At 41.6% G+C, this 24,537-nt stretch overlaps 1 protein-coding gene across 1 annotated transcript; it reads right to left on the bottom strand.

Moving 5' to 3' along the window:
- Positions 1-12,649: 12,649 nt before the first annotated feature.
- Positions 12,650-23,353, bottom strand: LOC142375465 (uncharacterized). Its single transcript, XM_075459488.1, has 11 exons — positions 23,298-23,353; positions 21,209-21,331; positions 20,922-21,091; positions 18,359-18,414; positions 18,086-18,224; positions 17,814-17,941; positions 16,562-16,697; positions 15,563-15,740; positions 15,375-15,458; positions 13,899-14,196; positions 12,650-13,802 (listed from the first exon to the last, which is right to left on the bottom strand). Exons 1-11 carry the CDS (start codon positions 23,328-23,330, stop codon positions 13,033-13,035), a joined length of 2,115 nt encoding a protein of 704 aa, XP_075315603.1. The 5' UTR covers positions 23,331-23,353; the 3' UTR covers positions 12,650-13,032.
- Between the last annotated feature and the right edge of the window lie 1,184 nt (positions 23,354-24,537).

Below are 24,537 nucleotides of genomic sequence, written 5' to 3'. Positions count from 1 at the left end.
TTTCATGGCGAAAGATAAAACACAAAAGCACACCTAAGAGCTGAGAGATGCTGAAACACTTTGTGGAGCGCACTGGGTGATCAACTTTCTGTGGGTTTTTCCCATTCCACGCAAAGGCTGATCAGTGAGGGTTTAAAGTTTACTCAGTGAAGATGATGGGGAGGAAGGCCACATAATGTTGTTACTGAGTGCTTTAATCTTCTCCAATATTCAGCTCAGTTCTACTGGAGTGCTTTCCAGTGACGTTTAGTGGTGCATTGTGGCGTAATAAATCCTTCAAAAGGTGGTCCTGGTACTGACCAAAAAACCACATGGAGTGGGTGTGAAATGTTACCCAGTGTATCCTGCAACAGACCACAGCCAAAGTGAGATGCAAAGGGAAAATGACGACAACCAGTCCAAACAACCACAAAACCAGGCAAAATGCGTCAATCACCTTTAAAAAAAAAAGAAAGGGAAAGCAAACGACCACAAAGAGATGCACAATACAGAAAAAATTAACAGACGATCAACCAGACACTGGGCCACAAAATAACCACAGCGGGAGAGGCTTAATGAGCCAAATATGAACGCAGTAACCAACAAAGGAACAAATGACAAGAACATACAAACTTGTGTCTGCATGGCCTAGCTGCGCATTCTTTTTCTTTCTCTTTTGGTCCAGGTGGGACGAATGGGGCCTTTTATGCACCCGTTGCATGATTAGTTCATGCACGTGGTTGCATGAACTAAGTGTTTCACAAATCGAAGGGTATGTATTTGTGATCTTCCTTTGGCTCAAGTTGACAGAGGAGGCACGAGGCCTAATGTGCGTCACGTGGTGCATTAAACAGCGCGCGGTTGTTTTGCTGTCATGGTGAGATATACTCATACTCGGAACTTGGAAATTGACAAAAATACCGTGTTGCTGCCGGCTCAGCTAAATATATTTATTTATTATTTGATTCATTTAATGGAACTCTAAAACATTTGATCGTGTGGTCCGAAATATAGACTGATTCGTGTTTGTTGGCACATAATACTCCGGAAATAAATGCATTATTGGCCATTTTTCAACTGGGCAGTCAATTGTGTCAAAAAACAGTCAAAAATACCAACTGGTAACTGCGTTAGAATCCTAAAATTGTAGAATTCGGTGCCTATGGTCCTTGTCTCGTGACAGTCTTTATAACGTTCCAGCCTCTCTTTCTGGATTCTGGGGGATGACGCCAAAATAAGCACTCGTTCGAACATTCTACAGAGAACTTCCTCACCCTCTTGAGTGTGTGAACTACAGTCATTTCACTGTGTGTTACTCGGAGAAAACAGTCATCATTTCAGACAGATCAGGCATGCAGGGGCCTAAATATTACGGGCTCACTGGTCCTGTAAGTGAGGATTTTCCTAAGCAGGCAGAATTATTGGAGACCAGAAAACTGAGTGAGGTTCTGAAGTCATTTGTTTCAGATGGAAGCGCATTTGATCTGCGGTACAAGTATGATCCATCTTTTCCTCCCTTTTCTTATTTTCATAGTATAACATACTGGTAAAAGTCTACAAATTTAATTTGGAAGAAAGACTGAAACTGCTTTGTTTTACCTGCAGAGAGAATATTTTAAGAAGGCTGGAGCGGCTCTTTAAGGAGTGGCTCACAGAAATGTGTGTAGAAAAGGTAAGGAGTTTCTTATTAATACTTTTTTATTCATTTGTCCATGAACTGAACTGTCTGAACCGAACAGTAAAAATGTCTTCGGAGAAGGCGAGCTGTTCTTCCGGATCTGAGCGTGTGACGGATTTACGGATGATGAGTTTGGTTGATCTCAAGAGGAGCTGCTGAGGTTTCGTATGAATCAGTTCCTGTTAGTTTTTGTACATTTGGTCTGCAGACCTGCCTGTGCTCATATTAACTCTACAAATGTGGTACTCGTATTAAACTCACTGTTGTTTCTGTTTTATTCTCTGATATTTGCAACAAATAAGTGTCATTAAACTGAAGTTCAACGGCAGACACAGGATTTAAGAAAGAGTGTTTGCTCAGGCTGTTGCAGCTGTCAGCTGTCGAAGCTCGCGACTGAAACATTTTCATGCTTAACTCTCAAAGTAAAGCACAAAATTCTCTCAGACTAGATAGTTCAGTATGTTAGAAAGAAGCTTGATGTTGCAGAGTTTTCGGGTTCAGATCTTCACAAGTTGCAGGTATTTTTGGAAAGGAAAGGCAGAGTCGTTATGACTGAGAGCCCTCCTGGAATTCTGTCAAAGCCATCAAGAATGAAAGAAAGAGTGAAATACTCTAAGAAAGAAGTTTGCTTCAACAGTTCAGGCTGTTAGCAGAAGGCTTTGAGTCTGAAAGGGATTTTCTGAAGGCTGAAGTGTGCTCAAGAAGCATCTCAGCTGTGTGGTCACATAGCACAAGCTGTCAGAGCTCAGTTTGGAAAGTCTCAGGGACTCAGTTCAAGTCTTTACCAGGTTCCATTTTGAAGGCACACTGAAAGGTTAAATCCTAAAGTTTCTCTTTTCATTTTGGCTTCAAAGCCTTCTCTGAGCTGAACAACCTGCCCTTCCTTTAGTGAAAGCCATTAGCATCCACAGGAGTTGGACCCACTCCCTCTGCTTCCAGAAGCTGCTCTGTATCTGCCTGAACCACCAAATCCACCAAATCCCAGGTCCAGCCTCCTTTCTGGGCTGGTTCCATTCTTCTGTTCGGATGCTGAACTGCAGAGTTTATTTCTTTAAGAGCTCATCTTGACAAACTAAAAGCTGCTCAGTAACAGTTTGAGCCATTAAATCAGAGAGTTAAACTTTCCGAAATAAAGCTTTTCACTCTTTACTTTGGCCTCTAAAACCTGGAGACATTTAATCTCTTTAAGCAGCACTCACAGGACTTAAACATATGATCTCCGAGTGCCAAAGCAGTTTATTGACCCTCTGAGCTATGCCTCCACTTGTATGTGCTAATTTCTTGGCACTTTTTACCTGAGACTGATGACCACAGACACTATCTTTATCTTTTAGTCTTCCAACATGTTTCCTGTGAAGCAGCTTTGCTCATAAACTGTCTTTGGTTTGTTCAGCTGATTTGTGTTGGGTTGGGAGTGTTCTGTCTCATGCTCTGTATCCCAATAAAGTCTCTGACTTGTTGATTTCAAAATTTGAAGACTGAGAAAAATTGAGTGGAACCTGGAAAAGGTGCTTGAACTCAGTCCCTCTGCAGATCAGCAGGACAGAGACTAAACTTCACATTCGATGCAGATCAGTTTGGAAACTTACTGAAAGTAGTTTAATGAGGGGATGGTGCTGAGAGCTTCTTCCTCTCATCCTGTTCACATCTGACTGAATATTTCTTGGATGTGGCTGCTCACTCTGACCATACTCCACATTACAATCAAACATGGAAACGTTGGGATGGGAGTCCACTCAAAGGTAATAACTCGGACTTTTATTAATATTGTCACAGATAGTGGTCATTTCCTGTGTTGTTAATTTGTTTTATCAATCAGTGAGCTGCCTCTTCTGAAAGAACACAGTGAAGATAAATGCTCTGGAGCTGTGTGGTACAGCAGCTACCGTTTCTCTGACCTTCCTGTCATGTGTATCTGTGGTGTTTGGACACTTCCTTTTTTGAGAAGCTGAAAGCTGAGAAGGAGGTCAAAGACATACGGCTCAGACATATAAGTGTTGCTTTTCATATAAGTTAAAGATCTTTTCTTTTCTTTTTTAGATCAAAAGTTGTGTCTTCTTCAGGCTGTCGAGTCGTATGTTCCCGTCATAAAATTTACCTTTGAAGGAATCGAGGTAATATGTCTGAGGGAGAGAAAATAGATTACAAAGTCAGTTCAAGATTAATGACAGACGTTTAAATCAAATGTTTTGGTGACCCTTTACTTTCTAGATTGACTTAGTCTACGTCCGGCTGGCACGGAGGAGCATTCCTGAAAATATAAACCTTCTTGACGAAAGAGTGAGGGACTTGGAGTTACCCTGCATCAGGAGTCTCAATAGTGTGACACATTTTCTACTGTTTCTGCTTCTGTTTTAATCTTCACGGTTTTCCTGTTTGTCAAGTTTTTAGGTTACAGAGCTGCAGAGGAAATCCTCAGGCTCGTGCCTAATGTTCAATCCTTCAGAATCCCTCTGAAAGCCATCAAGCAGTGGGCCAAACGTGAGTTTAACACAGACCGAGATGGGCCGACTGCTCACAGAGGAGACGGTGAACTTGTATGAGGATCAGAGTACTGTGCAAAAGTCTCCAGCCATCCCTCATTTCTTTTTATTTTGTTACCAAGGAGCCAGACCTTCTCTAAACTTTGAAAGTGTCCTAAATTGTTTAAAGCGTAAGCATCTTTCTTCTTCGACATTGGCTGCTGTCTCACTCATCGCGAGTCCAGCCCTGGTATCTGATCGTTTTCAGAGGATAAGGACGCCACCTGACCCAAGGGAAGAACCAGTATTGTGTTCACACATTACAGACATAAACTTTTTTAACTTTTTTTAACTTTTTTAACGATGCTCTGGGGGAGTTTTGCCTCAGTTCATTGAGGTTTGTGATTGGCTCATTGCAACATCTTGAATCTTTTCAGCCATTCTGCTGCAGATTTGCTGCTGTGTTTGGGATCATTGTCCTGTTGCATGGCCCAGTTTCAGCAAAACTTTAGCTGTCAGACAGACGGCCTCACATTCAAGTCTAGAATACGTTGGCGTACAGAGGAGTCCATGATTGATTCAGTGAAGCCCAAATCATCAGCCCTCCACTACCGTGCTTGACAGTTGGTATGAGGTGCTGCTTTTAGAGGTGCTCACACTGATGATCAATGAAAAAAGTGCATTTAATTAGCTGTATCTGGCTGCTACTCGCCCTCCTAATTCCTCTAGAAGTTTGTAGTTTACATATTTCTTCTTCATTCTTAATGATGACTCATTGTAATATGACAATATAACATATTGTTCATTTGAGGTTGAATTTACCTGTTAATCACCAGAATAATAACATTTTAGAGGGTATACAATTATTTTAAACAATTGTGTTTCTACTCTCCAGCTTTTTTTTTGCTGTCTACATAATATCCTTGCTTCTAACTTCATGCCTGTATCTGTATAATTTTCTGCCAGAAATGTAGACAGGAGTAACTGCAGCTGTTTCTCACAGCTGATTTACAAGCTCGGGTCTCTTTTGCTGCTTAAAGCAGTCATGAGGGGAATTGATTGACCAGAAAATGTGCATGGATCCATACTGCTCCTCTGTGAACGCAGTCTGTGTCTTTAAACATGCACAAACTATTGTTGGTTGGCTGGGATTTGTACTTTTCCAATTTAGAGATTTTTCCTTTTTTTGCATGGACACAATACATTATCTAGCTAGCATGACTGACTATTTGCAGAATTTGAAAAAAACATGTATCAGATTAGAATGGCTTTTACCTACCTTTAAAATTCCAACATTTCAACCGTGTTGCCCAAATTCATTCTCAAAATACGTGAGCAAAAGGTCATTTCACTTAAAAGAAATAAGGCAAAACAAACTTAAAGAATAATCAGGAAGCGTTTAGATCATTTTAGCTTGTCACACTTTTTCTTCTTTGTCTTCTTTTGCTTTGCCGTGAAAGTGCAGCTAATGACGTGCTCTGCAGATCAGGTTTAGAAATTAGATATCGATTGTGTAAACTGAAATTCAGTTTCAATTCAATTCAGTTTTATTTATATAGCGCCAAATACAACAAATGTCATCTCAAGGCACGTAACTAATAAAGTCCAATTCAAGCCAATTAGAATTCAATTAATTGTAATAGTATTTATTTTCAAAATAATCCAATTCAATCATATAGAGCCAATTCAAAAACAATTTCCTAGCTAAGGAAACCAACAGATTGCACCGAAACTTGTCTTCAGTCCAATCTCCCGGCCTGAGCGTGCCTGAGGCGACTGTGGAAAGGAACGACTCCCTTATAACAGGAAGAAACCTCTGGCAGAACCAGACTCAGGAAGGGTGGCCTCCGCCTCGACCAGCTGGGGTTTGAGAAGAAAGAAAAGAGGGAAAAAAACCACTGTAACACAATTCAAAGGATATCTGTTGGAACAGGGAAACACGAGTTAATGACCACAATAATGTCACCTGTACATAATATAATTTCAGAAATTAAACGGGGGAAAAAAGAGAGTAAAGTGAGGAAAGGTGTGACAGATGAGGCCCCCCAGCAGTCTAGGCCTACAGCAGCTTAACTATGGGATGTTTCAGGATCACCTGAGCCATCCCTAACTATAAGCTTTATCAAAAAGGAAAGTTTTAAGACTATAGTCTTAAAAGTGGAAAGGCTGTCTGCTTCCCGGACATTTACTGGCAGCTTATTCCACAAGAGAGGGGCCTGATAACTGAAGGCTCTGCCTCCCATTCTACTTTTAGAAACACTGGGAACCACAAGTAAACCTGCAGTTTGGGAGCGAAGTGCTCTGTTAGGAAAATATCTCATCATGATATCTTTAAGATATGATGGAGCTCGGTCATTAAGAGCTTTATATGTGAGGAGAAGAATCTTAAATTCTATTCTCAATTTAACAGGGAGCCAATGAAGAGAAGCTAAAACTGGAGAAATATGATCTCTCCTGTTAGTTCTCATCAGAACTCTGGCTGCAGCATTTTGGATCAGCTGAAGGCTTTTCAGAGAATATATGGAACAGCCCAATAATAAAGAATCACAGTATTCCAATCTTGAAGTAACAAATGCATGGACTAGTTTTTCTGCATCACTCTGAGACAAGATGTTCCTGATTTTAACAATATTACGTAGATGAAAGAAGGCAGTCCGAGAAAGCCATCCATTCTTCCAGTTCCTGTACCTGCTTTATCCGATTGGACTGAGAATCATGTGTGGGGAAAGCTAATGACAAAATAACCTCCTGCATGACATAAAACATCCAGCAGATGGAGTTACAGATCAATAGATCTCTGCTTCATGATTCCTGGTTTGCTGCAGTTGAGGGCCTGAAGAGAGTGGAAACCATAAGTATTATATCAGCACACAGTTCTCTCCAAAATGAGTTTCGCAGGTAAAGCAACAGTTGGCATTTTTATAGTCTTCTTCACAGTATGAGCAACATGTGCTGAACTTAACACCTCTGACTCACGTGGCTCCGCTCTCTTTTACAGACTTCATTAGTAACTGATATGTATTCACGCTGGCAAGTTTGCCTGGCAGCAGAAGCTTGTGTGTGTGTTTTTTTTTGTGTTTTTTTAATCATCTTTGCACTCAGAAACAGAAACCATTTAAACGGCCCCAAAGAGATCATAATTTTAAAAGAGAAAGCTGACTCAAACAGAAACAAAACTTCAACAGAGACAAATTATTAAAAAAAAGCCTCAAATACCTTTAAAGTGAAGCGAGCAGAGGACATCAAAGGGAGCAACCGTGAGCTGGCTGTTAATAGATGCTTGTATATCACAGAGACAGAATGCTTCAACATGGAGGTCCTGCACGTCTGTCGAGGATCTTTCTTCCATTGAGTGTGTGTAGGTGCTGAAGTCTGCCTTGTAAAACCGCTGGCGGCTGATCAGGATCCTTTTCATGCAGAAACATTTTTCTCATCAAGCAATGATTCATCCAAACAATGAGTGGAGAGTGACGCAGAGGGTTATTTGTTAATATATGAGCAGCTCGATCAGCTGGGAATGACCTAATGCAGCAGAATACTTTTAAAAGAATGTGTGATGGGGAATAAATGCAAGTAAGCATTCATTTTCAATGGTTCCTTGAAAATGAATTAGATTATTTGATTTAAATTTGTTTATTCATACTGAATGAAGTTCCATACTATATAGACAGTGCAGAAGTTTGTGTTTTGTTCTTATTTTTAATTTTAGTTCTTATTAATTCTCAAAGGAATATGTCACCAACATTCAGCCAAAAGCCTTAAGGTTCTGAAACGTCTCCAAAAAGTTTGGAACATGCCTTGTTGCTGAGAGCTCGTATGAGATAGGACAGAATTGATAACTTTAGTCTAAAGTTGCCTGTCACTTCCTGATGTTTATACACTCACGATTTGGGTGCATTAACATCAGCATCCAGCATTTTTCTTCCAACTCTGTCTCAATTTTTTTTTTTACAATCATGTTCAACTTATTTCTGTTAAGGATGGGGTTAGATTTTCCCTAACCTGTCAGTAATGTTATGTTGCTGACTCCCGTAATGTGACTCAGATTAGCAGATTTTCAAACTACCCCAACTGTGATAAACTATCTACTCTTACCTGCTTATTAACTTTTACCAAGAATCAGCAACAAGAGAGCTTTTACACATCATTGTTAAGTTAAAAGTTGTTCCTTTTCAGGTCTAATTCTTTATAAGGTATAATCTGTAAAGAAATCTCTTTAAACAGGGCCAGTCTCCTGGATTAATTGAGAACAGACCGGTTTTATGGTGGTCTTTAGCACCCTCTAGTCGTGAAATGATGCAACTAGTAGGTGGAATACATGACACCAACTTCCTAACTCACTTTTCTAAACATGGCGTAATGGATCACATTAATGTTTTATACATATTGGATCTAAATTAACGTATAAAGACCAATTACTCCTCCCTCCAATTCAGCTAGTAATGATTATCTGCTGCAGTTGATTTCAAATTTGAAAACTCTTGGAAGAAAAATAGGAGATACACGTCCCCGTTCTCCAATAACCTCGCTTCTTTTTGCATGTCGGCCTGTCGTGCAGGTTGAGCTCTTATGTGCTGAGGTTAAAGCGCCACTGTCCCTCTGGACAGGACGTCTTTTAGTGAATTAGCTGGTGTTGATCCTGAACTGACAGTTAATCAGACGTGGCATCAATTAAACAGCATTGGGCTCGCGTTACTGTCCTGTGGTGCTGGACGTTTTGTGCACCGCTGACCCCCGTGACTCATACACACTGAGCAGTTGGAGCCCAGTTAAGCGCCACACCACCCTGGACCGCTCCCCCCCTGCAAGGCTACACTCAATTATGGATGACCATCATTAGAAACCAGACACGCCAGAACACAGACCGATACATGCACACACAAGCGATCCGATGGGCACAGCGATTATACTCAGAGACACCCAAGACTATTGAAGCGCTAATAGAGTAACAGCATCAATTTCATGCCATAACCAACGACCTGCAACCTCTGCGGCCTCCAAGTGACCACCAGTATGCATCTGCTCTTTGGTGTCATAAAATCAGTGTCAAAGTTTGTGTATTACAGCATACTAATGTTTGGTTCATGGTAGAAGTTGCTATGCTTTTTTCACGAGAAGCTGAATTTGTGTTTATCTCTCTAGAACAACCTGTTATTCTCATCCAGTGTATCTCAAAGTTGATTTTCGGGGCAGATGCACACGTGGCCTTTTGTATCCCTACTTAATCCTGCCCTTTGTGTGGGCTCCTACTGTCCAGGTAGGAGCCCACACAAAGCACATCTCTCATCAGTCATTCACACAGGGATTTAGCTGCACTATATCAAAAAAGGATGAACCACACATACGAATTAAGGTTTCAGCTTATGGATTGGAATCTGAATAGTGAGAGTTCTGGGGATTGCCACCCTGTCTCTCAGTATGCTTACATAACACATGAAAAGGGCATGAAAACTTTGGTCCACACAAAATGACTAAATGACTAAAATCATATGAATTTGAGGTTCTCAAAATCAGACTGAAACACCCAGAAGATGCATTTGATTCAAATCACACAACTAGTTTAGGAGCTCTGCGCATACTCCACAGGTTCCGTCTAGTGCACATAAGAAGAACAAACAGGTGTTGAAGAAAAACCACAAGGAGGAGCATGCATCTGTTTTCATATTTTTCTTTTTCTATTGTCAGATGGCTAAACGCCTCAAAAATTGTGACCGAAAAAGCAGCCCCTTAAGGTAAAATTGGGACTTGTTTAAATCCTACTGATCAGACTCAGGCACATGTAGGAATGCGTGCTCTGAGCCCTTTCTAATATGTAACTAGCTTAAGCCAGAAGTATCAGCAATAAAAAGCCCTTGCCGGTAGACAAGTCCAGGCATGTTTGGTGTGATGATAATTTGAACATATGACAAACTGCCAGGGATGCAGAAGAGGCCATCTCAATGGCAACTTCACCAACATCTTTCTGTAAAAGTGGCTGAGACCTGCAGCTCTGCGGCTCACCGGGAGGGGGGACATCATTCTTTAAAATGTTAGGTAGTTGACCAAACTAGTCACAATTGACGATGATGATTGTGAGAGAATATGGCATCCCCAGAAAAATGTTTTCTGACCTAACAAAGATGTGACAGTTACTAAAGCCTTTGTAGAAAGTTTGTTTTCAGGTGTTGTTTTCCCTCCGACTGAGTGACTGAGTTGACCAAGGTGGGCTGTTTTCACACCAAACGGCCAAGAGCAAGTTTAATATTCATTCATTTCAAGATGATTGTTTTCAGACACAAATGAGGACTTAACAATCTGTCTAACAGAAGGAAGTTAACAATCTAACGGCCTGCGTCTTTTGAAATCTGTAGTTCAACAGAATGAGAAAGGACAGTATTCATTTCACTGAATGACACATTTTCAGAGACGGATCCATGGGCTTTAAAACAAAATGCCATGGGAAAAAGTACATTTTTCCATAATATGTCTATTTTAATATGAGAGTTAAACCAAGTTCATCAAAACTAGTTAAAGCAGGTCTTTAGACTTAACGGATAATTAGGCTTAAGACAACAAATCAAACTCTATCCATGGTCACCTGTTATCTAAGTCACCTTTCAAAATGTCATTGTTAAAGGCTCATCCTCCACGGAGAGAAAGAACAATGCTCAGTGTAGCATGCACACAATGTTCCTGTACCCATGGATACATCTTTATGTCCAGCATACATTTTTAATTGATTTTCCATACCTTGTTTGATTGTTTGAATAATTTCTCTCGTACATGTTCTATTAAGATACAGAGCAAACTCAGCTGACGATGGCGGGAAAGTGTGTGTACATTTTCCGTCTCGCCACTATATCTAGCATGCAAAACAAATGTGTGAAAATGCATGAATTAATCTCTTCATTTATATATCTATTTATTGTTCAATGCATCTTTAAAGAATAAAAGATAGGCTGAACTTAAATGACCTTCATTAGTTACTGGATCTTTTTATTTTAAGAATACGATCTCTTGTAATGTTTAGGGCCAACTTATCTCGACAAGCTTGTTACCCCGCTACTCTTGTTTAGTGTATTGCCATTGTGCACCATGAGTGTGTGTTTATGTCTGATACAGTATCAGAGCTTACTGGTTCATATCCATTTTAAGTAGCCAGTGAGGTAACTGGAGTGGGAGATATATCCACCTCAGTGGGTTCAATCTGTCCTCATTGGGCACACATGGAACAAGTACCTCTCCAAAACAAAACTACACACACAAGTAGACACACACGCTCACACACACGGTTGAAAACACAATATCAGGTAACAAGGTGTGTATTATTTAGCAGTCGTGATGAGTGTCATGAAGCAGTTACCAGATTCCTCCACATCTTTGCACCTAAATATTGATGATCCAGAGACCTTGACGTGAGCAGATTTGAGTGATGAAAAGTCCCAACTGCCAGAGATTCTGATGCTTTCAATCCTAACTTTGTTTCTGCGATGTCATTCCACAAATATCTGACACCACAGCGGCCTCTGTGAAGACTTAGCTGGGTGTAGAGAGAAGAAGAAAACATAGCAAATTGGTCAAATAAAAGACAAAGCGTCTCTTGTAGGAGTTGTTGCCACAATTCCCTTGAAAGAAACTTTGATTCTCGTTCATACCTCAAAAAACTATCAAGTTAAACTAAAGAATTGTTAGCTCGTCGGTTTACCAAAGCTTGTAGCACAAGGCAGTTTGACCTTGCTGGGTACCAATCAATCTTTTCTTTCTTTACATTACACAAGTATTTGTTTTAATTATGGTGTTTACTTCCAAATTTGAGAGGTTTTTGCGAGGTAGAGAGTTATTTAATGAAGAAAAACAGCTCACATGTCAGCATTAGCTGTGATATGTAAATAAGTTCCTTAAAAAATTTCCTTGAAATTTGTTGGACTGCCTGCAAGTGTTTAGTTGTGACATGTTCTTATTCTGACAGTGTTATATAAAGCTGTTTTGCAAGGACCACTGTTTAGTGTCAGTTTCCAGCAGAGCAAACATCGTAAAACAATGGATTTCATGTCTTGTGCCACAGTAATGCTGTGAAGCTGTGTATTTGACTTAACCACCATCTTCTCCCAAGTCAAATAGCTTGGTGTTGCCGAAACCTAAACCCAGGAGTTTAGATGTCTTTACCAAACCAAACAGCGATCAATTCGAAAAGTGAACAGCAAGAGTAAGTGAGAAAGAAAACAAGGAAGGGAATGATGTGATTTTCCAAAAGTGGTCTCAAACCGGGCCATCATTTATTATCCTGGGATTAGAATGGGTCATTAGCACGAGTGAACAAATGAAATGTGTGAAAGAAGTTAAAGGTTAGCAGAGGAGTGAAATCCCACTTAAACATTATGTGTCAAAAAACACTAATTTTTCTTCTTTCTTTATTCAGCAATAACGTTGCAAAAAAAAAAAGAAATTCTAAAAAACGTTACAGTGGATTCAACTTGTGTTTACTTTGATTTTCAGTGTTATTACAGGGATGTATTTAAGATGAATAAATACATTTGTGTGCATTCGGCTCGTCACGTTCTGATGGGTGGGAGTTTAGAAATTTAGAGGGGAAATGGTTGCAATGAGTTAAAACATACCCTGGCTGCTGAAGACTGACTTTAATTCATAAGCTTGAAATCAGAGCTTTTGGCACTACAGCATAAATAATACAAATTGTATGATGTTTGTTGGGAAGTAGTCCTGCTGGTGTAAAAGAAAAAAATGAGAACTTTACTGTTGTATTTCTCGGTAGCTGCCATTTACAATTGTTTCTACAAAATACCTCCAATGTATACACTCTGTTACTGCAGTATTTCTTAAATGTTTCCTAATGTGTCACCAGTCCTCTTGCTACTTTCCATGCACCTTTTCCTCACCACCACTCCTGCTATGCTACCTCACTCCCCGTCTTTGTCAGTAGTCCATACTGTGTAGCTGATTCTTCCTGTCAGTTTTCCCCTGCAAGGCCGTAGGAAGCAACGGCAGATTCAGGTCCGCAACCCGGCGCTGGAGAGATGAACGTAACTGAACAGAGTTCCTCTTGGCTCCATTTGCCCCTTCTGCTGCTCTTTCTCCTCCTCCTCCGGCTACAGACAGCTCTTTCCTTTTCCCCCTCTCCTGTCTGAGGCTCTTGATGACTAAAGTGTGTTGTCTCTGCGAGGGGAAGGCAGGAGGTTTAGACCCATTCACAAGAAGTCTCGGGGGCCCAGGTCGGTTCAGCCCCACCCACGTCATCTTCCTTTCCCGCCCGTCTTTTAGCCCCACATTGCGCAGGCGAGGGAGGGGAGCGGAGGGTGATGTCTGTGTTGTCTCCATGGTACCCAAGAGGCCTCTGCCTGAGGAGTGTGAGGTGAGTGTGTCAGCCTCCAGGAGCACTCGGGGAGAGATGCCGTTCTTCTCCGAGGAGTAAAACGTCTGCAGCTTCTCCAGTCGCTCGTTGATACTCAGGTGATGAGAATCATCCTGGTGGCGGTTGTCGTGGAAGCAATCTGACCCGGGGTCCGCTGCCCCGTCTGATTGAGTTGTCCGGAGCAGGTGTGTGTGTCGGATCGGTCTGGACGTGCTGCTGTCTCTGACTGGCTCAGCTGGTAAGGGGACTTGGCAAGGAGCGGAGTCACAAAGCTTTGAGGCAGAGCTTTTAGGAGGAGAAAGATGGACGAGTTCCCTGTCTCCGAACACTGACACTAGAATAAACAAGCACATGGATACAGTATGGTTTGGTTTAAGCTGTACGGTGGATGTGAGCTAATTATGCTTCTGCACATGTTAGGACTCCTCACCTTCAGGAAACAGCGTCTCTCTGGTGTCTAGGGTGATGGCAATATCCTCATCAGTGGCACCGTCCTCTGCAGAAAGAGGGGTGGGGGAGGGGGAGGGAAGGCGTGGGGGTAAAGAGGGAGAGGCAGAGTGAGGAAGCTGGGGCAGGGAGGGAGATGGGGGGTGGTTTTCATCAACCTCTCTGTGGTCCTTTCTGTGCAGGTCCTCACTCCTCCCCCTGTTGCTCTGACATTCAACTGTCTGTTGGACCCTCAGAGGCCTGCTGAACTGCTTCGAGCTTTTCTCATTGGTCTGTTTAGTCTGAAGATAGACAGTGATTGGTTGTTAGGAGGCCAGAGAGTATTTTCTTCACTCACACCCAGCCAGAACTTATAAAGCCTCTTATCACTTCATGTCACTGATTTTGCGGTTGGCTGACTGTGTTTAATACAACCACCTCACTTCCTCTGCATATTCCTAAGATTATTTGTACAAAACGAACTTACTTGGTAAAAGGCCAAACCCTTTTTTCAGCCTTTTTCTTTTTGGTGTTTTTGAATGTGTGCTTTGAACTGTCCACTTGAAAACCTCACAAAACCTTCACCTCAAATCTAGTTAGCCAATGCTGAATTACAACATTCCCTTTTGTTTTAATGCACTCATTGCCAACAGTATTGGAGGCTGCGAAGCGGGATAATAATAAAAACAAAACTCCACCATGTTTTATCATTGTTAGAATGTTTTGCTGGTCAGCCCGAAGCTGCAGGTTGTTTTTTTTCCCCACAACCTACATCAATCATCAAATGTTTCCCTGTGAAACGTCTTGATAACAAAAGAAACTGCTCAAACAAGAGACTTCTGCAGTGATTGTCCTTTATGCTTGTCTTCATCAATAGCTGGATTTCCTTTGCCCAAAAAAAGAGACACTCTCTTTTCATGCAGTTAATGGAGGCTATGTGAACATCATAGAATGGATGCAAATAATGGTGTAATTGTTTCCAATGCACATTTGACATCTACTGTGCAGTATATCAGGTTATATGTCAGGTATGTCAAAGCACTTTGAATTACCTTGTGTACGAATTGTGCTCTATAAATAAAATTGCCTTGCCTTGCCTATCAATCTTTTTTTGGTAAACTTTTGGACATTTTATTAAAATAAATCACATAAAAGGATGTATACAAACACCATCCTTAATATGTAAGTTGCCGACTTACTTTTTAGACCAGTTTTGTATCATAATTGCTGAATATGGACCCTACCAAATGCACGATTTCCCTTAACCAAAAATGTCCCGCCTCATCTTGGAAAATTACCCCCTAACCCTATAAAGAATGCACATCTTTCATTTAAACAAATGTGTTGGGAAGAGAAGACAAAGCAGTGGGATGGGACACTTGGGTTTTGGTCTTTTCTCATGATAACGGCTGCTTATCCTTCATTGAAAGAGTATTACTTTATCATGTTTTAGTGGTTTCATCTCTGACACCAAGTGCACCTGCTGCTGAGTCTTTGACTCTGTGTTGTTCCTGTCTCTCCATGTGTTCTTGCTTGGAAGGCTCCAGTCATCGTTCTCCAGCTTCTGCCAAATGAATCACACTCGTTGTGAAAACTTAGAAACAACAGAAAAGTTGGTGTGTCTAATATTTCAGTATGTGCAGGCCTCTACGATCTGTGTGTGTGAACCTTGCTAACCTTGGCTCCCTTCTGGCTTCTGTTGAGCTTGCTGAGCAGCAGGTGATAGAACGCCATGATGGCGGAGGGTCTGTTGGTGGTGAGAGTGTGTATTACTTCGGAGAGGGAGTAGCCTAACGTCTCTGTCATGTATGTCAGCACAGATGAGTTGAGATCCTCTGGGCCCATCCTGGAAAATATCAGAGTGGGATGGGAAAAAAAGTGTAAAAAGCAGAAAGGAATTCCCTGTAAATTCCTTTCTGCTGTCGTTTATGTGGATTTGGGAACATGTGATTGCATTTTCACAACACGTGAAGTGATAAAAAGGTTTTACCATGATGTACAAAAGATAATTTTTTTTTCATGTCTGAAAACATGCAGTGCATTTCCTCTTGCTACTTTTACCTACATTGTTATGTTTGCTGCATGTTTCTGGGGGGAGTTTTTGTGCCCACCTTTGCTCTGACGAACACACAACTTTACATTAAAGCTGCAGTCGGCAGGTTTTCAAAATTGCGAGTCTAAAGTCGGAAAATTCGAACTGATACAACTTTCAGGTCCCTCCCCCAACCTCTAACAAGCTCCGAATCGCCCCCCAAACCCCTCCCCCTCTTTGGACGAGGTTGTGCACGTGAGTTCACACCAGTGTGAGCGCACACAAGCTGGGGCAGACTCACGCTCAGTAGCGTGTGCACAAGCTGTGATTGACAGGTAGGATTCCTCCACCCTAACTTGATTGGTTAAAAACAGCCGGGAGCGCTCGATTTTTGCAAGCATGATTACAGGCTTCAGAGGGAGCTACAGATTTCGTTATTTTTCCTAAACAGCCTATTTAATATTCTACTTCCAGAATCCCATGACAGTTCAAGCTAATATGACTAAAAAAAAGTTGCCGACTGCAGCTTTAATATGGTGCAAGAAGATATCTCCTAATAACTATAATGATAAATAAGTTTCTTCTTATATCAAGACACGTTTGGAAATCTGGTAAAATTCTCAAAGTACATCTACCTGTTTTTATGAGAGTTTATGTTTAACGGTTTCTTGGCATATCCTTCGTTGATCCATCTCTCCTCCATGGCTGCTCTGACACTGGGTCTCTTAGCTGGATCTGGCTCCAGGAGAGACAGCACAAATGACACTGCACCTGCAGCACGAGCACAGACAAAAGCATTACATTTGCTTTAGTCAAAAATCAGTTTCTGATATTTAAAATCCCTGTTTCACACAGGAACACTCGTTGGATGCAACTAACGATTAGGCTAGCCTGACAAGAACTGAACAATTACAACAGCAAAGTAAGAAATAAAAGGACATGATGGTGAGACAAATTAGCATATTCAGAAGCAGGACAATATTTAAGTTGATGTGGATGTCTCAGCTGCTTGCCTGTAGTAGCAGTGCAACCACTAATTTGACATTGTCACAGGCACAGAGCAGCAGAGCTGTAACCGGAGCTTTGCTTGTTTGAGTGTAATCGAGTGACAATGTGTGAGAGAGTCACTAAAATAAAGTGCAGAGAAATCGAGACACTAAGACCGCTGTGGACTTGTGTTTCAAACTCAGTGAAAGATTTGTTCCTCTGATCAAAAAAGTGCAATTTCCAAATGAGAAAAATGACAGTTTTGATTTAATTCTGTTTGCCACAACGTACAATAATGGCGTCACTCTCACTCATAAATCCATGCTTTTTTAGAAACGTGCAGGTTTCTGAAAGGCTGCATTTTGCAGCAAATCATTATCTTCTCCAAACCCGATCAAGTTATTTTGGTTTCTAGACCAAACAAAATGCCTAAATCTAACCAAACTTTAGTGTGCACGATAAAACTAAATGGAAAAAACAGCACAAAAGGTACACGCAAACTTGACAATGCAGAGATTTCAGACAATAGAAAGATTTCCATTCACTAGTGAAGCAAATTTGAAGAGATCTTATGAAAAGCCTAAAAAAAAAAGAGATGTGAAACAGAAATGTTTTATTGAGTGCTTTGAAATTATTATATTAGCCTCTGTATTGTCTCCAGAGAGGGCATTATGGCTATGTAGCTAGTTCTTGTAATTCAGCGGAAGAAGTAGTTGTCCTAACTGGAAACAAACCTTGAGGAGAAAAAAAAGGCAACAACAATCTGCGGTAGACATTCACAAGAGGAAAACTAAGAGAGCTCTTTTTCAGGAATTGCTGTCATCCCAGGGAATATCTGGGATATTCAAACATATTTGGGAAGATGCCAATTAGCCACATGAATTCATCTCAAGAAGGCACCTTTACTGATATCACTAGGAATGCTGCTGATCTCTCCATTGACCATCTTCTGATGCAGCCGTTTGATGTTGAAAGGCTCAACGGTGAAGGGCAGAGTCCCTGTCAGCATGGCGAACGTGCTCACACCTCTGCAGACACACACGGAGAAAATGTGAGACGAAAATAACACATTTACACATTACATAAAGAGAAATGCATTTTCAGGTTAGTAAACACTACAGACAAGCAACCATCAGGTCTCTTAAGCACACACATTAGGATTGAACACCTACACAGACCAGACGTCCACTTTGGGTCCGTACTTCCTGTGAGCCAGCAGTTCAGGGGCGGCGTAGGCAGGACTTCCGCACTGGGTGCTGAGGAGCTCCAGAGATAGAGAGTCAGCCTTCAGAGTGTTACTCAGGCCAAAGTCTGTGGGAATCATCATCCTTTTTTTACAGCAAGGTCTTCAAGATACAGTCACACTGAAATAGCTCGAACATTTGGTATCAGCACTCAACACAGATGGCTATAGGTTACAGTAGAAAGGGTGAATAACAACATACCTACAATCTTTATGTTGTTATGTTCATCCAGGAGGAAGTTTTCAATCTTTAAATCTCTACAAAAGGAAAATAGGAGACAGACCAGTTAGCACTCAAAATGAAGAATGTGGTTATAGCAGCATTTTTTAAAAGAGCTCTGTCCTAATCCTACAGGAAATTCTGCAGTTACTTTTTTCCCGACAAGAGTGTTTCGGTGCAATTTACTTGACAGACATAATGGTGGTTGTTTAAAAAGTCTTGCAATGTGTGTTTGGCCTCACTAAGCTTTTTTTCTGGGTATTTATAGATAACCAGATGAGATGGGACTAGACTGGACCCGCGGTAGCAAAAGAAAAACCAAAAGCTAAATTTGGGTTTGGGTAGAGCTCAAGCCTACATTGCTGACTGAACATTTGGTAATTTGGGGGATTAGTTTGTCCAAAACCAACCAACCATTTAAACATCTACACCCAATGTGATTTTCAAGTCAAACTGCTATTCTTGATCGATCCTTAAATCTCGACGAAATGCCCAATCTTCTACCTTGACCTGAAAAAGTTCCCTTCGGTTCTTAGAAGTACCCCTGCCTCGCCACCGTCACGCTGCCAACTCTGAAACTACCAGCTAAATGAAAATCTGCGGTTAGCAGGGAACGAGCCCCTATAAATTGTAGCCTGGGAATCCGCCATGTTCCTTTCATGTGCCTTCATCTAACCAACAGACACTCAAAAATCCAGAGAACCCTGCTTGCACAACCTCGAGGGAAGTTCAAAGAGAGACAGAGGAAGAAAGAAGGGAAAACCAGCAAGAAAGAGCGAGAGCAGACATTGTCATAAAGGGGAAAATGTATGTGGTAAACCTATTGAATGTGGGTGGCAGGAGGTGCGTTTAAGTGCAAATTTTCCATTTATTTCAAGTTTAATCATCTCTGTGTGGGACTGTGGTAGAGAGTGTGCGAGTGCGAGTGCATGCAAGCATGTGTGTGAGTGCGTAGGTGTGTGTGACAGACAGAGGTGCCGTTGAAGAGTTAAGAGCGCCGTCGTTGAGGGACTTCATTAGAGAGGAAGTCCATGATGTTGTGATGATGTGTGAATCATGGCGCCGGCGCAGGATGATGAGGTCATTGCCTGGTAATCACATTCCCACCTTTAGAGGAATCAAGGTCTTAAACCAAAGCACAGCACTCTTCATAACGTGCATGACTGCAGTGTAAGTATGTGTGGATATATTACGCGTGTGTGAGTTTGGTTATCTGACACCTCCACATACTAAAATAACACTCTCATCTCCTACACCTCAACGTGCCAGATATTACATTTCCTGTATCGTCTTTGACTCTTTAAGCTGTTAACGCTCTGCAAACTACTCTGTGTGTATATGTGTGTGTCCTGACAAATGTGAATATAAATCTCCAATATGTTTTAGCACCTTGTGAGATCAGAGAAAGAAGCAAAATATCTAACACCCTATCTTAACCTATCTTAATTTTGCTCCTCTGTTCGAATATCTAATATGGTCCAATCCCATTTCTTAGTTTTACTTATTGACTTTGATTTTGAATGTTCCTGTAGTCCATTGAAACAGAATAGAAGGGGATGGTTGTTGAAATGTTCCCCAAAGAAATGCTAAATTCATTTAAGGTAGTGATACTTAAAGGATAAGACCGGTTTTTTTACATTGGGCCCTTGATTTCACATTATAACATGATGTTCTACTCACCCCTGCTTGTTGTTGAACATTTGGAGCTGTTCCAAAGATATTCGCGAGGCGTCTGGCTGCTCTCTTGAGATATTCGGCCATGAAACGGTTTCCTATGGGCAAGCTTATACAGGCACAAACTATGCTGTTTATAATTTATTAATTACTGTACATTAGCACTGATAACGTGGAGGTGCGTCGCTTACTTAAAAAAATCCGGGTTATTGTAATTTTGATTTTTTTTGTCGTAAAGTGGGTGTTACTGACGTCATCGTCGTGCTACTACCACAGACAGCCCACAGACCTGCTGCCTATTTATTCATTCGGCTAAAATTCAAAATTAGTAACCCGGATTTTTTTAAGTAAGCGACGCACCTCCACGTTATCAGTGCTAGTGTAGAGTAATTAATAAATTATAAACAGCATAGTTTGTGCCTGTATAAGCTTGCCCATAGGAAACCGTTTCATGGCCGAATATCTCAAGAGAGCAGCCAGACGCCTCGCGAATATCTTCGGAACAGCTCCAAATGTTCAACAACAAGCAGGGGTGAGTAGAACATCATGTTATAATGTGAAATCAAGGGCCCAATGTAAAAAAAACCGGTCTTATCCTTTAATCAGAAGTGGCTGATTCCATTAATGTAAACAGGCACCACATTATGATCTCTCGTGTACCCTTTAACACCAAAATTAGCATGTTAATGCAAGTTATTTAATACAGTTTGACCAAATCCCATTACAGTGTTTGCACTGTGCAAGAAAAACAGACTTATAAGAAATCTAACCCAGTCTGAACTATCTTCTTAAGTGGCAGATGTCTCTATATGTAGATGCTGACGTGCTGTACACTCTGTTCGTGCGTGTCCTGTGTCGTGTGAGCAGTGACCTGTGTACGATGCCATGTTTGTGCAGGTGTTCCACTGCAGAGAGGATCTGTCGGGTGTAACGTCGCACCTCCCTCTCCTCCAGCCTCTTCCTCTCACAGATCCTGTCCATCAGGTCTCCTCCTGCACAGAGCTCCATGGCCATGTAGTAACTGTTCTCCGTCTCCAGAGTCTGACACGCAGCATTGCACATATGTAGTTGCAGCTGATGTACAGTACGATAATCTTTTAATTAGAATCTAAGATCAACATGCACTGCTGTTGTTGGAGCCTAAAAAAAATTCTTTACCTCCAGAAGAACAACAATATGAGGATGTCGAACCATCTGATGAATTCGAGGTTCCCTCTTCATGTTTTTCAGCACATAGGAGTCCTGGCGTGCTTTCTTCTTGTCTATCACTTTAATGGCCACCTGAACACACACAAACACATCCACACATCTTTCATGACTAATTTCACATTCATTTATAAGGAACAAAAAGTCATTTTAGCAAGTTTTGTGCTTTTTCTTTTCTTCTTTTTTTTTAAATCAAGCCTTCCAACATGATTGTCAACCAAGTTCAGCCTTGCTTAGAGGTGCTTCTTCATTATTAAGGACACAGCCTTCTTGTAGGACTCCATACTAAACCATTACAGGAAAGTTCTGGTATCAATCAAACCTGGGTGGTATTTACTGATCCTTTAAGGTTTAAGTGATTAATAGTATCAAAAGTGCTTGGATTTGGTCCAGTACTGTGTGAGGCCACTCACTTAGAATTGTGAAATGTTTGCAGTATAATCCAAGGGGAAATTCTCCTTGACTCCCACAGAGAGGTGTCTGAGGTGTTACAGAGGTCTAACTCAAGAAGTCGCACTCTGAAACTTGTTGAAAGGTGAGCTGTTTGCAGGGAGACAGCAGCATATATGGGATGTGCGTAAAGAGAGCTAACCAGGGTAGCTCTGTTTGAGATTATAAAGTAGCATTGCAGTTGCAGTGAGAATTTGACTGGAGTGGCTTATGCCAGGCAAATAGGAGAAGAAAAATCTAAAACCGAAGCTATTTCTAGGAGAAATGTGCTCCACGCAAAGCAGAGGTAATTCCCACTTGTAATCGGCCCCTGGACTACTCTGAAGCTGTTTCACAGTTGTTGGTCATAGCATTCTCGTTCACTACTAGACTGAACCCAGACATACTAGTCTCCATTGATACTTTAGAGTCTGAAATTATGGGAAACTTTTAGGATCTTTCAGAAAAATGTAATTTTCCTTGAAACCTCAAATTACAGTTAGCTAAAGGCAGGAGTCTTTTGCTTCACAGTAGAAATGCAGATGAATCATTACAGAAGCAGCTGGAGAAGAAATTAATCAACTTGTAATCATCTCACTGCTTTGATTGCTCATCACCCATTTGTGTGGTCACAGCCAGTCCTATCAAGATAATGATGGTTCAAGAAAATGGACTTGGGCAGCTTCCCATGGCTTACAGAGCTAATCGGGTAAACAGTTGGGTGTAAGAAAACACGTGAATCTTTGGTCACATAAAGAGGGCTCAGTTTACCCACACACTGTATGTACAGTATTTGATACTGCATGTGCTACATGCTATATCGCTATCAAAATTAGGTGAAACCTAAAGCCTGAAAGCAGTGAGAGTTTGTGTTTGCGCACGCACGCACACACACACACACACACACACACACACACACACACATACACACACACACACACAGAGACATATCTTGTGCTTACAGAGGGTAACAAGAGTTAATAGGAACAAACACCCCCACAGATGAGTTTGGGCGTTGCCATGACAACCAGGTCGTGTACATAGCGAGGGTCAGGGACTCGGTGAACGGGAAAAGTTACACATATATAGAGGCGCAGAACCACATTTATGCATGCACATGCGCAGGCTCTACGGCACATTAAGTAGCAACATCAAAAATACATGAGAATGCCTGACATTTTTGTTAAGTGGAAGGAATATTTTATACTATTTTTAATCTGGACGTACATTATAGTGTGGGTCAGAACTCAATGAATAACAGATTGCAGTTTTGTGGTTGTTTTTGCATTAGATCAGACACATTGCACCAAAGCACACCCCCCTCAGACCTTTTTAAATCTGCTGAGCAACTGCTGTATTGTAAAGTGCCAGTAAGAGTCATACTACAAATGAGCAGTTTTAGAATGGTCTGACCCACTCTTTGTACACATCAGGAGAATAATAACAGGCCACTAACTGCTTCAGATTCAGGTGTGTGTAATTATCTCTTACAGATCACAAGTTGTTAACTTGTAATCATGACTTGAACCTGAGTGATCTTTTCCCTTTGCCACTCTGCTGCCCCTCCAGTCTGCCCACTCTGATTCTAAAATAAGGGGGAGAAAGCGTTTACCTTCTCCCCTGTGCCGATGTGCAGCCCCTCCATCACTTTGGCAAACGAGCCCTTGTTGATCATCTTCCCAACCAGGTAGGATCCCACCCGTTTGGAGTGAGGGAAGCTCCGCAGCAGCTCCCTGGGAACTTTCAAGGAGGGCAGAGGCATCCGCTCCTGGTCCAGCCCAGAGGCTTCCCACTGGGACACCCCACGCTCTCCAACGCTCCCACCCTCTGCGACCATGTCCTCCAGGGAGGGCTTCACTGCAGCAGCTGGCATCCCGGACAAGGCCCGGGCCCCATGTGGCCACCTCTCACACTCACGATCCGATCCAAAAACTGGACAATGCTTCCACAAAGCACATACCAACACACCCAGTTGTTCATAAACAGACACAGGGGTTCTGTTCACGCCGAAGAGGCAGATAGTCGTTAAAACCAGAGGCAAATCCTTTCAAGAAGGAGGTGCGGTCCTCAACAGACTTCTGCTATCCACTCTCAGGTGAGTATATCCTTTATTCCAGTCTGCCTGATGTAGGTCTCCCTTCTTTTTTTTCTTTGTTTGTTTTACCTTCCAACAAACACCAGTGCCTCCAGGTGTCTCTCTCAGGTACTCCGCTGACTTCTCTCTAGTCTCACTCTGTTTCTCCCTGCCGGTTAGTGGATGATTAACCGTTGTGTTCTTAGGTCAGCAGTAGCAATGAGGAGGACATTCTACACCGTAATCCCCCCTCCCCTACAGTGACTATTTCTAATTGTCTTACGTTATTTCCTTGAGCCAAAATAGGAGTCATATGCGCTTTTTAAGTCCCATTCAGTCCAGTATTGGGGGCCCAGGATTTATGTCTATGTGCATGGCATCATATAAACATTTAAAAAAGATTTTCAATCTAAAAAAAAAAATGAAATGGTCATTTCACTTTATTTATCCGAAAGCGAAATCATATAAACATTATTATACATATACTGTGTAGTTTCCTTTCCAGGACAAAACTTAACTACAGGACATCCTTGAAATCAGTTAGACAGAGGGACCAATCAGAGAGCAGCACCCTTCTTCCCATAACGTCGCGTGATCTCAAAGAGATGCAGGTTTGAACAAAATGAAGAACGCTTGCTGAACAGGGCGGCACATTGACAGAAAATAACTGGGGTAACTCAGTCAACATGGGTTTTCTATTCCTCAGCATTAACTTGAACACTTGAAGTGGACAGGAATGTTTAGCAGTTGGTTATGAGGAGTAGAAATGGACTGAGAT

This window comes from Odontesthes bonariensis, chromosome 24, assembly GCF_027942865.1.
Source record: "Odontesthes bonariensis isolate fOdoBon6 chromosome 24, fOdoBon6.hap1, whole genome shotgun sequence".
In the NCBI taxonomy this organism is placed as follows: Eukaryota; Metazoa; Chordata; class Actinopteri; order Atheriniformes; family Atherinopsidae; genus Odontesthes; species Odontesthes bonariensis.
This window is presented reverse-complemented; position numbering and strand designations above follow the sequence as displayed.

What these genes read in the sequence shown, in the direction of transcription:
- LOC142375465 (XM_075459488.1), bottom strand. Translation starts at nt 23,330, where the DNA reads ATGGAGGGGCTGCACATCGGCACAGGGGAGAAG. An exon ending in ACATCGGCACAGGGGAGAAG is followed by an intron (nt 21,332 to 23,297) that starts GTAAACGCTTTC and finishes GTGTGTGTTCAG; the next exon opens with GTGGCCATTAAAGTGATAGA. An exon ending in ATAAACTCTCATAAAAACAG is followed by an intron (nt 15,741 to 16,561) that starts GTAGATGTACTT and finishes GATATTTTCCAG; the next exon opens with GATGGGCCCAGAGGATCTCA.